This window comes from Panthera uncia, chromosome F1 (genome assembly GCF_023721935.1).
Source record: "Panthera uncia isolate 11264 chromosome F1, Puncia_PCG_1.0, whole genome shotgun sequence".
In the NCBI taxonomy this organism is placed as follows: domain Eukaryota; kingdom Metazoa; phylum Chordata; class Mammalia; order Carnivora; family Felidae; genus Panthera; species Panthera uncia.
This window is the reverse complement of record NC_064813.1, coordinates 9,532,073-9,548,209: the sequence shown is the minus strand read 5'-3', so window position 1 is coordinate 9,548,209 and position 16,137 is coordinate 9,532,073. Positions and strand designations below refer to the sequence as shown.

Sequence of the window (16,137 nt, the reverse complement as noted above, 5' to 3'; positions counted from 1 at the left end):
AGACATTTACTAATTTTATAGTTTCATGTGATTAGCTTACAGATAATAGAAAAATCAGAAATGGTATCTAAGAACTGCATTTTTTTTTTTTTAATGTCTATTTATTTTTGAGAGACAGAGCATGAATGGGAGAGGGGCAGAGAGAGAGGGAGACACAGAATCCGAAGCTGGCTCCAGGCTCCAAGCTGTCAGCACAGAGCGTGATGCGGCGCTTGAACCCACGAGCCATGAAATCATGACCTGAACCAAAGTCAGACACCCAACCGACTGAGCCACCCAGGTGCCCCTAGAATTGCATATTTTTTAAGACACTATCAAGAGGGATGCAAAAAGTTATTATCTATTTAAACTGCAAACAATTACTCTTGACTCCCTTATTAACGTAAACTGTCTCCCAGGAACAGCCTGTATTGGGAAGAAAATGTTACTGGACTATTGACTGGAAGTACATTAGATAAAACATGGTTTGTTTGTTTTTTTTCCTAATGGGCATTTGTTTTTGATCCTCATAAACTAGGTATTGCATTGCTATCAGCTAGTACAGATGCCTACCTCTTTAAAAAAAACTTTGTTTTCATTTTATGTAAATTGTTAAGTATTTGAAATAGTACATTTCACCTTAATGGGTCCTGTCTACCTTCGTTAGTCTTCAAAGACCATCTGCTACCAAAGTAAAATCAGTATTGTGAATGTGCTTCTTAGTTTTTCTTAGCTAGTTTCTGTAAGCATTTCCACCAGATCTTGAGGCAACTCATGAAGAAGTAGTTTCTTTTAAAATACAAACTACCACCAAAAACTTAAATGTAGGTATAATACTTAGATATGTGGGTGTTTTTGTTTTTTAAAAGGTAGTAACACCAAAAAACCCACACTGTATGAAGATGAAAACGAGAAAAATGAACTTTCCATACCTTTGTTAAAGCTTAATTTATTAATTTATGAAAATGGAATTTGATTTGAACTTAATACAAGAAATCTTATGTTAGTAAAATACGGCTATTTGAATTATACATATATTTTTTAAAGTATTATACACATTAATCATGTACGTTTTAGATACTGAAGATAAAAATAAAGAAAATACATCTTTAAACATATTCTATGGAATCTCCGACCACATTGTTAGATCTATGTACTATAGGCTTTCTAAAAAACTTTAATTTTTTTAATGTGACAGTTAAGCACATCTTTAAAAGCATAATCACAGATAAAAGAAACATACAGTAAAATGATTTCCTTGAAAACTCCTGCAATGTTTAGGGCGCCTGGGTGGCGCAGTCGGTTAAGCGTCCGACTTCAGCCAGGTCACGATCTCACGGTCTGGGAGTTCGAGCCCCGCGTCAGGCTCTGGGCTGATGGCTCGGAGCCTGGAGCCTGTTTCCGATTCTGTGTCTCCCTCTCTCTCTGCCCCTCCCCCGTTCATGCTCTGTCTCTCTCTGTCCCAAAAATAAATAAAAAACGTTGAAAAAAAAATTTAAAAAAAAAAAAAGAAAACTCCTGCAATGTTTAATTTGGAAGCAGCTTCAGACTACTTTATTGGTAGCAACCACTCACTGAGCTCTTTTAAACAGGGATTAACTCCAGAGAAGCAGCCTGTATTCCTAACGCTTTGTTCATTTGCATTTTGCTTTTAAGTTGAAAGTAAACCCCAAGTAAAACAATGGAAATATATATAGAACTATCAGTTCTTACATGATTTAATTATATCATAATACATGAATTTAACTTGCTTTAATGTAAGCAAACTTTCCACTTTTGTCCATTTTGTTGTTTATGTTAAAATAATATCTTTTCCTACATATTGTCTGGACTCAAATGAATTATTAACCTAAGGTCAATAGGGGAGAGAAACGACTGAGATGAATGTCTTTACTAAAATACCACTCAATTTGTCAAACTCAAAAAAAAAATCACTTTTTCAAACATTATATATGAATAACCAGGTACAGGATGAAAGAAGAATGAGAACCAAACCAAATTTGATAGAATGAGATCCAAAGTATTCCAGCTACTGAAATTATTCAGTACAGATGATAAATATTCACGCTTATGATCAAATTATGAATTTTATCATAAAGTTATAAAAAAGGACACACAGGAAGAGTTCAATTTCTGATAGCAACAGACTAGAACTCTATGAATGAAACACCTGCTTGAGAGCACTGCAGAGAGATAACTACAGTAAGGAACCAGGGGTCCAAAATCTTGGAGAAGAAGGAATCCTAGAAAGTGGATTCTGGCATTTGGGTTCATTGGTAATTTCGGGCATTTATGAATTCTGGAAGAGGAGATTTAGAGTCTGATAAACTGAGCAGTTTTCAAAAGACCTAGATATATAAGAATTAAAACTATTACTCTGGAGGTGCCTGGCTGGCTCAGTTGGTGGAGCATGTGACTCTTGGTCTTTGAGTTGTGGATTAGAGCCTCATGCTGGGTGTGGAGATTACTTAAAAATAAAACCTTTAAAAAAAAATATTACTGTAGGACCACCTGGGTGGCTCAGTCAGTTAATCATCCATCTCTTGTATTCAGCTCAGGTCATGATCTCACGGTCTGTGGGTTTGAGCCCCGCGTTGGGCTTTGTACTGACAACATGGAGCCTGCTTAGTATTCTCTCTCCCTCTCTCTCTCCCCCTTCCCCTCTCATACTCCCTCCCTTTCTTTCAAATAGGTAAATAAGACATTAAAAAGTATTACTCTAGTATTACTTGTGTATATTAAAAATTATAATTAAAAGAATATTCAATTGCCTTCTTGCTTCCACTGTTTATACTCAAGTCAATTGCAAATTTTACAGATGATCCTTTGGTGGTAATCTGTCTACCTTCCCCCCCTTTTTAGAGATCAATCAGAAATAGACTCTTAATAGATATGAACCCAATTTTACATTATCTCAATCCCTGAAATTGGATTAAGGTACTCGGAGATGGCTACTGACAGCATCTTTCTGCCAGAAGCAGTCACAAATTTTCTTCAGAGAAGAATAACAAGTTTTTCTATGTACTGTTCAGCCCTCAAAAATAATCAGATGGGGGTGGGGGAGAAAAAAATAAGACATATGAAGAGAACAGGTATCTTGACATCAAGATAACCAACAGACCCCCCCCCCAACAAAAAGATCCCTATGTTTTTCAGACATAAGGCTTTAAATGTTCAGAGAAGTAAAAAAAAGATTATTTTAGCAGAACCATAAAAGATAACCAAAGGTAAATTAAACTGAAGACACATTCTCTAACCCATTTTAGGATGGCAAAATAACCTTGAGAACAAAATTAGGTAAGATTAATCAAAGTCTTTAACATGAACGTACAAATCCTAAAACAAAATATTAGCAAACCAAATTCAGCAATTTAAGAGCTATACAGTCACTATAATGGGTTTATTGCTGGAATGTAAGGTTGGTTTAGCATTAGTAAATTACCAGATGAACAAAAAGACACAAATCACCTGAGATACAGAAAAACTATTCATTAAAATGTGCAACTGATATCTCTAACCAAACTGGGAGTAGAAGGGAACATCTTTACCCTGATCAGGAGTATATACTAATGCACTAATATATGGAATCAGAAAAGACACCAAAATAATGTCAGCCAGAGTAAGTTAAAATAGAAAACCAAAGCTGGAGGCATCACAATTCTGGACTTCAAGCTATATTACAAAGCTGTAATCAACAAGACAGTATAGTACTGACACAAAAACAGACACATAGATCATCAATGGAACAGAACAGAGAACTCAGAAACGGACCCACAAATGTATGGCCAACTAATCTTCGACAAAGCAGGAAAAAATATCCAATGAAGAAAGACAGTCTCTTCAAGCAAATGGTGTTGGAAAAACTGGACAGAGGCATGCAGAAGAATGAAACTGGACCATTTTCTTAAACCACACATGAAAATAAATTCAAAATGGCCAAAAGACCAAAATGTGAGACAGGAAATAATCAAAATCCTACAGGAGAACACAGGCAGGAACCTATTTGACCTTGACCGCAGCAACTTCTTTACACGGTCTCCAGTGGCAAGGGAAACAAAAGTAAAAATGAACTATTGGGACCTCTGTGCTTCTGCAAGTGAAGGAAATAAAATCAACAAAACTAAAAGGCAACGGACAGAATGGGAACAGATATTTGCAAACGATGTATCAGATAAAGGGTCAGTATACAAAATCTATAAAAAAGTTAACAAACTCAACACCCAAAAAACAAGTAATCCAGTGAAGCAATGGGTAGAAGACATCAATACACTTTTCTAAAGAAGACATCCAGAAGGCGGACACATGAAAAGATGCTCAACATCACTCATCATCAAGGAAATACAAATCAAAACTACGAGATACCACCTCACACCTGTTAGAATGGTTAAAATTAACAACTCAGCAAACAACAGATGTTGGCGAGGGTGCAGAGAAAGGGGAATCCTCTTGCACTGTTGGTGGGAATGCAAACTGGTGCAGCCACTTTGGAAAACAGTATGGAGGTTCCTCAAAAAATTAAAAATAGAACTACCCTACAACCCAACAATTGCACTAATAGGTATTTATCCAAAGGATATAAAAATACTGATTACAGGGGCACATGCACCCCAATGTTTATAGCAGCACTACCAACAACAGCCAAATTATGGAGAAAGCCAAAATGTCCATCGACTGATGAATGGATAAAGAAAATGTGGTACAAGGGAATATTATTCAGCAATCAAAAAGAATGAAATCTTGCAATTTACAACAGCACAGATAGAACTACAAGTGTATCACACTAAGCGAAGTAGGTCAGAGAAAAGACAGATCTCGTATGATTTCACTCCTATGTGGAATTTAAGAAATACGACAGATGACCATAGGGGAAGGGAAGGAAAAATAAGATGAAAACAGAGAGGGAAGCAAACCGTAAGAGACTTCTTAAATACAGAGAACAAACTGAGGGTTGCTGGAAGGGAGGTGGGTAGGGGATGGGTGACAGGCATTAAGGAGGAGGGCATTTGATGGGATGAGCTCTGGGTGTTATATGTAAGTGATAAATCACTAAATTCTACTTCTGAAACCAATACTACACTATGTTAACTTGCATTAAAAAAAAAGTGCATATGAAAAATAAGAGAAGAAAAAACTACAGCCGATGAAACATTAAAAACTAGAGTTCCTAACCAGCACAGTTACACACATTTTTAAAATTTTAAATAAAAAATAGGGGCGCCTGGGTGGCTCCGTCAGTTGAGTGACCAACTTCAGCTTAGGTCATGATCTCATGGCTTGTGGGTTTGAGCCCCGCGTCAGGGTCTGTGCTGACAGCTCAGAGCCTGGAGCCTGCTTCGGATTCAGTGTCTCCCTCTCTCTCTGCCCCTAACCCACTCACATTCTATCTCTGTTTCTCTCAAAAAATAAACATTTAAAAATTTTTAATTTTTAATAAAAAATATATAGATTAGGAAAAACATCATTTCACAGATCTAAAAAATTGACCAAACTCAAGAATTATAGTTCAGCAATGGTTGGATAAAACTAAAACATAAGAGTAAATAAAAATATAATTTCAAGAGACATTATAAATCATAAAATTTATAAGCTATAAATTTAATGAGATAGTAAGATCACTGTGAAGAAAATTATGAGGATTATAAGGCATCACAGATCCAAAATTAAAATGTAGCCCCATGTTCACAGAGTATCATGAAGTTGTCAGTTTTGTCCAAAATGATCTAAAGATTTAAAGGTGATTCCAATCTAAATTTCAACAAAGCTTTTTGTGAAGCATGATACTCTGAATTGTATGGAAAAGCAAAGGGTCAAGAATAGCTGTGATGTTCCAAAACAAAGTCAAGGAACTTGTCTAAGTAAATATTATCAAAATACTGTATTCAATGGTATGAACACCAAAAAAAACACAAGCAGACCAACAGAACAAAATAAATATATCACAAAGACCCATGCATCTGCAGAAATGTGGCACTACATACTGAGGAACAAGCTGATTATTTAATAAATGACGCTGAGGGGCACCATGGCTCAGTCGGTTGAGCGTCTGACTCTTGATTTCAGCTCAGGTCATGATCTCATGGATCTGGAGTTCAAGCCCTGAGTCCTGCTCTTCACTGAGCATGGAGGCTGCTTGGGATTCTCGCTCTCCCGCTCGCCTGAATGCACTCTCTCAAAATAAACAAACATTAAAAAAAAAAAAAACAGTAATAATAAATGATGCTGAGACAACTAATTATCTACACAGGAAAAAAAAAGAAACAGAACCTCTATTTCACACCATTACACAAGTCAGTGCCAGGTGGAATAAGAACTTGGGATATGAAAAACAAAACTTAATAAAAGCTATCTTTATCGCCTGCAGGTAGAAGAAGATTCTTAAGACATTAAGAACCCTCAAAACCCTAAGGGAAAAAAGGAGGATACATTTACTAAATTAAAAATAACTTCTGTTCATTGAAAGACGCCACAATGACAGTAAAAAAAATACAATGCATACACTGAAAATAGGTACCTGTAATTAAGTCAGTAAGCAGATACATAATAAAATTCCCCAAACCAATATAAGACATTCCAATACAAATTTGGGGAAAGGTAATGTTGAGTTAAAAAAACAAATACAGGTATGGAAACAAGCACACAATGTTAATTACATAAAAGTTCAAAAAAAACAAAATTAAATACACCTTTTAATTTTTTTTAATGTTTATTTATTTTTGAGAGAGAGAGCGAGCGAGAGCGAGCAAGCAGGGGAGGGACAGAGAGCGAGGATCCAAAGTGGGCTCCATGCTGACAGCAGAGAACCCGATGCAGGGCTTGAACTCACGAACTGTGAGATCATGACCTGAGCTGAAGTTGGACGCTTAACCAAATGAGCCACCTAGGTGCCCCTAAATACACCATTTAAATACATATGTATTCACAATAAAACTATTCAGAAAAAATGATTAGCACAAAATTCCAAATAGTGTCTCTCTCATAAAAAGGGAGGGGGATGCAATCAAGGAGAGCTACAGGGACCTTCAATGATAGGGCACTGCTATTGTTTCTTCAGCTGACTGGTGAATGCACAGCTGTTCATTAACGTTCTTTATACTTTAAGTCAATGTTATACTCTTTGTGTATGAAGACTAATTTTAAAAGCTGATAGACCTTTTGTACGGGAAGCCAAAAGCAGTTTTCAAAGCTTTGCTTTTTTTAAAGCAGAACTTCTCTCAAGAAAATTAACCACTAAAATGGACAGAAGCAGAGCTCCTCTGGTTAAAGTGGGGGGGAGAGAGAGAAGGTCCAAGACCTCCTACTCCCACACTCTCATGCAGAATCTGAAGCACCTTTTCAGAGAAAAGCAAGGCAGTGGGGGTGGGGAAATTAATGGATTCCGTACCAAAATCTCTTGAAATTCTTTGATTCTAATGTGCTAAACCATAACACCCATCCATGAAGTATTCCCTCGATTCACTTACACATATTTCATAAAAGGCCAGATAGCACAGGAGCATTTGAAAGATCTACATGTACATTCCTTAGCTACTACTTACACTGCATCCACATGTAAATTTGCTTCAGCATGTTCCCCTTTGAAACATGATCTTTTCCTAAGCATCAGGTTGATTACACTAGCATAAGCACTTTTAGTTATTATGTCGACACAGCCATCACTCTAATAGAATCATTTATTTTATTTAACTGGCACATTTCCCAGCGTTATCAAATTGGCAATTTAAGACATGTCTAAATTGACGAGCTCCAAAAGATCTAAGTTTCCTGAATGAATGGTGTTCAATTTTAATTAGTTTAAAATAACATATTAAGAAAACCCTTCTAGAGTCTTTAATAGGTTTTTAAGAACCACACTTTCTGTTAATCGGGTTGACTTGAAAATGTTGTAAAAATAAGCCTTAAAAACTTTTTTTTTTAAATCAAGTACTTATCAGAACCAGAATAATAAACAGTAAGCCAGTGGCACTCTCACAAATGAATGTCTGGCAAATTGCAGGGATTCCAATGCACTCAACAGATGAACAAACCAGAAACAGCTTAAGTAAAAAAGTGAAGTTAATTCACCAGCTAAGTTTCTATTTTTGTTTTACTACCACCTACTTAGTTGAATAACCTCAGATGACGTAATACGTGGGGAGATTAGCTAGGTTCACACTTCAAAAACTACAACAGAATTCTTCTGCTTTATACGTTTTTTTTCATTCAAAGCTACATAAAGGAATCAACTAAAAAAATTTGCCCTTACCTTGTTCCACAGTCTATGGCCCTGATCCCAGGCAAAACAAAAAAAGGACTAATACATATTTTTCACGAAGACTGGAAAAAACTCAAAGGACGTAATTAAAAGTGACTCTAAAATGTTCTCTTCATTTATGAAGAACAGCATTATAAATGTTACATAATAGCTGCTTATCATGCATATTTGAAAAACTTAGCATTTTTAAGTAAAAAAAAACAAACTTAAAACAATGATAATTTTGAATATAAATAAAAAATAAAATTATTATCACGATTTTCATTCTAATCACAGAGGGAACTTGTTAAAACCTAGTTTCTAAAAGAGTTTAGTTCAGAGCTTAGGTATACAGTCATATCCTTTGGTGTCCCACAAATCTATTTCATTTTCAGGTTTTTAAGGATCACATGCACCATCTATCAATTCTATGAAGAGTCTCCAACAGTAAGATTATTCTTCCTCCAAATTATGTTTTACGTGTTCATTTAAAGCAGTAAGTCTTAATCAGGTACATACACATTCAATGCCTATATTCTACCCCATTCATTTATACTTACTTGCAGCCTGACAATGAAACCGAAATCCTCGTGGAATTTCACCTAGAATACAAAATATTTTGTTGAGAGAAGTTCTCTGGTTTTGCTATAGCAATATTTCATAGGATGATCAAGTCATAAATAACATAGGTAGGTAACTGTTACTGCTATGTGAAAACACAAACGATTAAATTTTCATAGAGATTTGTTTTGTTTTACCCAGAGGAATGAGGAGTATTAAAGAATTTTGGTATATTGTCTAAGCTGTTTTAAAAAGGAAGTTACTAGTAGGGGGCACTTGGGCTGCTCAGTCAGTTAAGTGTCTGGCCCTTGGTTTCAGCTTAGGTCACAATGTCATGGGATGGAGCCCTGCTTGGGATTCTCTCTCTCCCTCTCTCCTCACCCCCCACGGGCTGTCTCTCAAAATAAACTTTATATGTACATAAAAAGTTACAGAAAAAAACACTAGGTAAAGAAAACTTGAGCTAAAGAAGCCTTAACGAGGGGTCCAGAAGGCCCTTGATATAGGTATTCATGTATGTTTAAAAAAAAAAAAAAAAAAAAAAAGTCTCCAAATTCTATCTTTTTAATTTTTTGTAACCATATGAAGAAAAATAGTTATTTAACTTATTCTAAGCAACAACTCTCACAGGTGTGAGTAGGATAATTAGTTTTTCGTTTTTCTGTCATCTAAACACAAGGAAAAGTGCTGGCCTGTACTAATGAATTTTATTTTTTATTTTATTTTTTATTTAAAAAAAAATTTTTTTTTTTAACGTTTATTTATTTTTGAGACAGAGAGAGACAGATCATGAACGGGGGAGGGTCACAGAGAGAGGGAGACACAGAATCCGAAACAGGCTCCAGGCTGAGGGGTCAGCACAGAGCCCGACGCGGGGCTCGAACTCACGGACCGCGAGATCATGACCTGAGCCGAAGTCGGACGCTTAACCGACCGAGCTACCCAGGCGCCCCTGTACTAATGAATTTTAAAGCAACTGACAAAACTAAAGATGAAGTTCTCTCCTCAACCTCTTTCCCTTCACTCTTCTCCCTATATAGTTCCCCTCCTTGCCTTAAAAAGTATTACTGGTCCTTTATCTATCCTCTTGGTAACTGAATTGAATCCTGTCTTCATTACTACCTCTTTTGCTTGAGTGGAATATCCAGAAAAAAAAAAAGTATTGAGAACATCTGAGAAGCTATTAAGTACTAGGCTATTTCCATACCTTCTCTTGTATTCCTTAGAGCAGCCAACAATAGGAATTATTCCCACTTTACTGATAAGCTAGTAAGTTCAGAAAGGTTAATAACTTTGCTGAAGGTTACAAAGCAACATCAAGTTAAAAACTAGTGATCGCCAAGATAAAGGATGGGTTAAAAAAATAAGAGCAAAGGCATAAAAAGCTTTTAGAAAATTCCAAGACGTAAGGCCATAGGCAAGCAAACGCCAGGCTACATACACATTTTCAGGTATACCATCCACCCAACTCTAATGCTTTCTTGAGGTTAAAAGCTTCAACTAAAAAGCCCCGTGTAAACACCTAATTCTTAATGATTTTTCAACCAATTATGATGAAGTCTTGTTACATTTTAGGAACTCAACTGTGCATCAGCCTTTAAGGAAACAAATATTGTTAAATAAAGTCAAGATAAAATGCATACTTTTTAAGATCTAGCATCTACCCAACTCTACTTACCAGGATTTATAAAACTGTGGAAATCTGCCATAATACCTTCTTGGAGAGAATATTTAACACAGCCTATTTCACAAGGGAGGAAGCGCTGTTCACAATGAGGAGGTAGTTCACCATGGCTAAAAATGTTCAAAAAATAAAAAATGCCTCCAAGGAGAGCTAAAAAAATAAATAAAAAGAAAAAAAAGCAGTAAGACAGCACAAATAGATGAGAGTTTACCCCTCTACAAAAGAAAGTTTTAGAACCGTTTTCCTTGTGTTCCTATAATCCTAAATGAGCTGGAAATGAGAAAACTAATTATCTGTACCAGATAAACGAATCAAAATTTTTATAATTATACTTATCAAGGATTACAGTGGTAACCACTCTGCATGAAGCAACAAAATTATTCAAATTTGCAGCCAGCTCTACATAATTTAGTTAGACATATGCCTTGAATTTCAGGAATGACTTAAGAAAAGCTGTGACCCATATTCAACAAATTCAAGAGGTTTGGGAAATAAAGCCAAGTAGAATCAGTGTAGAAAAACTGCATGATATAAACTATGGACAATTTAGTTCACTCTTTACTTTTTACCAATTTACATAAGAACACCAATAAATTCTCTAAAGGAAGAAAGAAATAGGAGATTGCGAGAAGGGTTTTATACACCAGGATTGGCCACAATTAAGACTGTTAAAAGTTTATTAATCTTCAACAAATTCATAACACAATAAAAACAGCCAGAAGGAATAACAAGGGCTCTTATTAGCTACATTCTTTTCCAGGCCAACTCAATAATTCAACCTTCTCTTTGTAATTTAAATGTATTTTAAGGGTCTAGTTATAAACACTTAAATCCAAGAAGTATATTTAGTAACACATGAAGTGGTTATTAACCAAGAGACCAGATTTTTGTATAAAACAAAACCTCTCCAGTGTTATTTCAACAAACGCAAATTAGCTCATCTTTTACAACTTTAGCACCACTATAATTTGAACACTTGTAGTCAGTTATTTTGAAATGCAGGACCCAAATGAACAGAACATATATTTACTGATCATTTGATCAATTTGAGCACCCACATTTATCTAAGCAAAACATTTTAGGATTATTATACCTTGATCACTTTTTAGAGACAAACTTGACATATCCGGGGGTGAAACATTCTGCTTTGGTACAAGCATGCCTGGCCTCCTCAGTGGGGTGGAAAAAGGTTTCTAAAGAGGAAGAGAATTCATCACATTCTTAAACTCTTACTGGTCACTTTATACATATACTTAAAGTTAGCAAAATAACAAAAACAGCTCATAGATTACTTCAGTAACCTCTCTAGGCCAATGAACCCCAATGAGTAAATAAACACATATCTGTCAGTGACACCAACAACCCAAAGGGAGACAAGGGCAAAATGTGTAAATATTCTGAACCAAAAGATGAGTAAACAACCAATTCAACTATTCCTGAAAACCATGTGCCCACTACTGATAATCCAAAAAAAATTTTTTAATGCCCACTACTGATAACCTAAATCAATCCCACTGAATCACATAATATATGCCAGCCCAGTGGCCAAAAGAACATTGTTCGACAAAGTACTTTAACACGATTTTTGGTAAAAATAAAAACCCAATCATGCTGACTCCAAGTCTCAATGAGGTATGTACACAACATGGCTTACATTATGAGAGGAAATTTCTTATAAGAAATTATAGTAAAAAAAAAAAAATCAAAGCCCACAAGTATAACTAAGTACCAATGCAACTGATTAGAGCTTCTACTCAAATATACATCTACAAAATAAAAAAATCTCTCAAACCTAAAGCAAGCAAAGCTCTCTTGAACTTCAATCCGATGTTGACAGTTTAAAAAAAGAATGGAATTTTACTATGTAAGAATGGAAAGAACACAGAGGGAGGAGAAAAGTCCACAACTACCCTGAATTTTTTTTTTCCATGTTTATTTATTTTTGAGAGAGCATGCACACGGTGGAGGGACAGAGGATCCTAGCTGACAGCAGAGAGCTAATGAGGAGCTTGAACTCACAAACCCTGAGATCATGACCTGAGCCAAAGTCAGCCACCTAACCAACTGAGCTACCCAGGCACCCCAACCCTGCATTTTCTTGATACAAATCAACAAGAAAATTTTTTAGTACTTTATCATTTTACTAGTCATAACTTTACCTAAATAAACTTTATTCAATTCTTACTATAAGGCACATTAACCTTCATCAGCATGTGCAAGTTTTGTTATTTCCAAATTTCAAACACAACAACTGGTCTGGTTCCAAGTGTCATTTAAAAAGACACAATGGTCCAAGCTACTTTTCAACATTCAAAAAGGGAGTCTTTAATCATAAAGGGGTTGAAAGGAACCCTTAAAGATCATCTAGTACAAATCCTAAAACCCAACTCCCCCATTGCTGATCATGCTTTATTGGTTGCAGGTTTCTGAATAGGGATTTCCCTGTTTGGTGATTTCACACCACCAAATAACAACGTGTGGTTTGCCCTAGCTAGGGAACCTGTTGGCTCTTTAAATTTTTTCCAGTAGGCTCCCTGCCCAATGTGGGGCTGAACTCACAACCCTGAGATCAAGAGTCGCATGTTCCACCAACCAAGCCAGCCAGGTGCCCAGGGAGCCCGTTGGCTTTTTAACAGGCATTCTGACACCAGGAAAAAGAAAAAAAAAATCCTTCTTTGCATTAACCCAAATCACCCACCAGCCTACCCTTCACCCATTCACTCCTCCAGCATTTACTGAACACGCCTATGTGCCAAGCAGGTAACTGCTCTTCTCTAACTTTACCTGCTTCTCCGAAGGCCCAGAGTCCTTTCCCTGGGCTGCTCTCCACTCCCGAGCCATTTCTGCATACTTCTCCTTTTCTTCCTCCCTCAGGAGCTTGGGGACAGAAAGGAGAGAAGCGGCAATGAGGACCGAGTGCCCTAGGCCCCAGACGCGGAAGCCTAGACTTTCCAGGAAGTTTCCGCGTCGGTTTGCCTTAGGGCCGGACTTCCTTCCCCTCCAGCAGGGGCCAAGGGGTCACTGGTCTGGTCTCTTCGAGGCCTCTATCCTTCCCGCCTCGCCCTCTCACCTGCCCAACTGCCTGCTCTACCCCCTCTGCCCCCCCTTGCCCCCCCCCCCCCCCCCCCCTTACTTACCACCCAGTCAGCAGAGCAGTAGGGGATGGCATCAGCTACGCGAGCCACGGGCAGGCCTCGCCGCCGTAGTTCGGGGATCTTCTCCTGCACAAAGAAATAGTAAGCATTACGGCTGGTCCTGCGGTTTGGCATGGCGAGCGAGGCCAAGATTCGACGACCCGGGCCTGAGACAGCACAAGCCGCCGGCGCCCTCGCCGGGCTCCCGCCCTTAGTAACCGAGGCAGGCGCCTGCGCGCGAAGGCCTGCGGCGCTCAACCAATCAGGGCGCGGTGCGCAGCCGCATTGGCCTTGCCGGGAGAAAAGCAGTCCGAGGCCGCCTCGTGGAGCAGTGGGGGTGGGGTGGAGGGGGGGCGGAGCTCGGTCACAGGTGCAAAGCATTCTGATTGGCTGGGATGAGGCGTGGGTGCGTGTGCTGTCACGTGGAAGGCTCGGCGCAATTCCTGTATATTGTTGCGTAGTATGTGTTAAAGTAGGTCGAGAAAAACAGGCCTGGAGAGTTGTTCAGGTTCTTTCATGTTTTACGACTGTAAAAGGCCAGCTCTGTGTCAAGCACTGTGAAAGGTGTTGGGTGGGGGAAAGAGACAGGAGCGCGACAAACAAGATCTTTTCCCCCAAGAAGTTTACAATCTAATGGGGGGAGTTTGAGAAGGAAGGTGACGGAACAAGTGCATCAACCAATATGGGGCGCGCGGCGCAGGGGCGTTGTTGCCTTTTCGTCCCCCCCCCACCCCGTTCTTAAATTACACTCGTAATGGTTGCAAAGAACATGGGGTTTTACAAAGCAGTTTGCAATATGTGAGGAAGAAAACCGACAATAAAAAGCTGAGATTTAAAATAATGTCCCTGAAAAAAAAAAAAAAAACATAAATAACGTCCTTGAATAAAATTTTATAGGTTTCCTCAGAAAGGTCAGGAATATATTTGTAGCTGCTATGGAAACTTGCATCTTTTAATTGGTTACTGCTGGTGTATACAGAAGGCTTTGGTTTCAGTGTTCTATATGCTTCACAAAGAAATCTCCTTATGAGTTCAGTTTATTAAGCATGTGTATACATGTTGATGTATATATATTTTAAATGTTTTTTATTTTATTTTTGAAAGAGAGAGAGTGACAAAGGATCCGAAGCGGGCTCGGCACCGATTCGGGGCTGGAACTCACCAAGCCGCAAGATCACAACCTGAGCAGAAGTCCGGTGGTTCAACCGACTGAGCCACCCAGGCGACCCATCGTATATGTTTTTAAGTCAAGAATAGGAGTTGAAAACTTATTAAATGCTTTTTGTGGATCATTTCAGATGATCATATGGTTTTATTCTTTAATTTGTTAATATAATACATGATACTGCTGGGGGGCGCCTGGGTAGTTCAGTGGATTAAACCCCCAACTTCAACTCCGGTCATGATCTAGGCTGGTGGATTCTAGCCCTTCATCCGGGTCTGTGCTGATGACTCAGAGCCTGGAGCCTGCTTCAGATTCTGTGTCTCCTTCTCTCTCTCTGCCCTTCCCCTGCTCGTGCTGTCTCTGTCTCTCTCTCAAAAATACATAAATATTAAAATTTTTTAAAATAAATGATCCTGCTGGGTTTCTCTAATTTTGAAGCATCCTACTTTTCTGAGTATAACCTCTTCTTGATCATGAAACATTGCTTTCTTAGCTTCTGCACAGCAAAGGAAACAACCAACAAAACTAAAAGGCAACCAACGGAATGGGAAAAGATCTTTGCAAATGACATATCGGACAAAGGGCTAGTATCCAAAATCTATAAAGAGCTCACCAAACTCCACACCCGAAAAACAAATAACCCAGTGAAGAAATGGGCAGAAAACATGAATGGACACTTCTCTAAAGAAGACATCCGGATGGCCAACAGGCACATGAAAAGAGGCTCAACGTCGCTCCTCATCAGGGAAATACAAATCAAAACCACACTCAGATATCACCTCACGCCAGTCAGAGTGGCCAAAATGAACAAATCAGGAGGCTATAGATGCTGGAGAGGATGTGGAGAAACGGGAACCCTCTTGCACTGTTGGTGGGAATGCAAACTGGTGCAGCCACTCTGGAAAACAGTGTGGAGGTTCCTCAGAAAATTAAAAATAAACCTACCCTATGACCCAGCAATAGCACTGCTAGGAATTTACCCAAGGGATACAGGAGTGCTGATGCATAGGGGCACTTGTACCCCAATGTTTATAGCAGCACTCTCAACAATAGCCAAATTGTGGAAAGAGCCTAAATGTCCATCAACTGATGAATGGATAAAGAAATTGTGGTTTATATACACAATGGAGTACTACGTGGCAATGAGAAAGAACGAAATATGGCCCTTTGTAGCAACGTGGATGGAACTGGAGAGTGTGATGCTAAGTGAAATAAGCCATACAGAGAAAGACAGATACCATATGTTTTCACTCTTATGTGGATCCTGAGAAACTTAACAGAAACCCATGGGGGAGGGGAAGGAAAAAAAAAAAAAAAGAGGTTAGAGTGGGAGAGAACCAAAGCATAAGAGACTGTTAAAAACTGAGAGCAAACTGAGGGTTGA

At 38.2% G+C, this 16,137-nt stretch overlaps 1 protein-coding gene across 1 annotated transcript in view; it reads right to left on the bottom strand.

Annotated features, from left to right (window-relative positions):
- The window catches only part of MAEL (maelstrom spermatogenic transposon silencer), a 38,372-nt gene extending 24,490 nt beyond the window's left edge, over nt 1–13,882 (bottom strand). The window contains exons 1-5 of the mRNA XM_049633864.1: nt 13,592–13,882; nt 13,239–13,331; nt 11,548–11,647; nt 10,449–10,604; nt 8,770–8,811 (exon numbers count right to left, since the gene is read on the bottom strand). Coding sequence (XP_049489821.1) covers nt 8,770–8,811; nt 10,449–10,604; nt 11,548–11,647; nt 13,239–13,331; nt 13,592–13,723 — 523 coding nt within the window. The 5' untranslated portion in view covers nt 13,724–13,882. The remainder of the gene's footprint in view (nt 1–8,769; nt 8,812–10,448; nt 10,605–11,547; nt 11,648–13,238; nt 13,332–13,591) is intronic.
- Nucleotides 13,883–16,137: the final 2,255 nt, after the last annotated feature.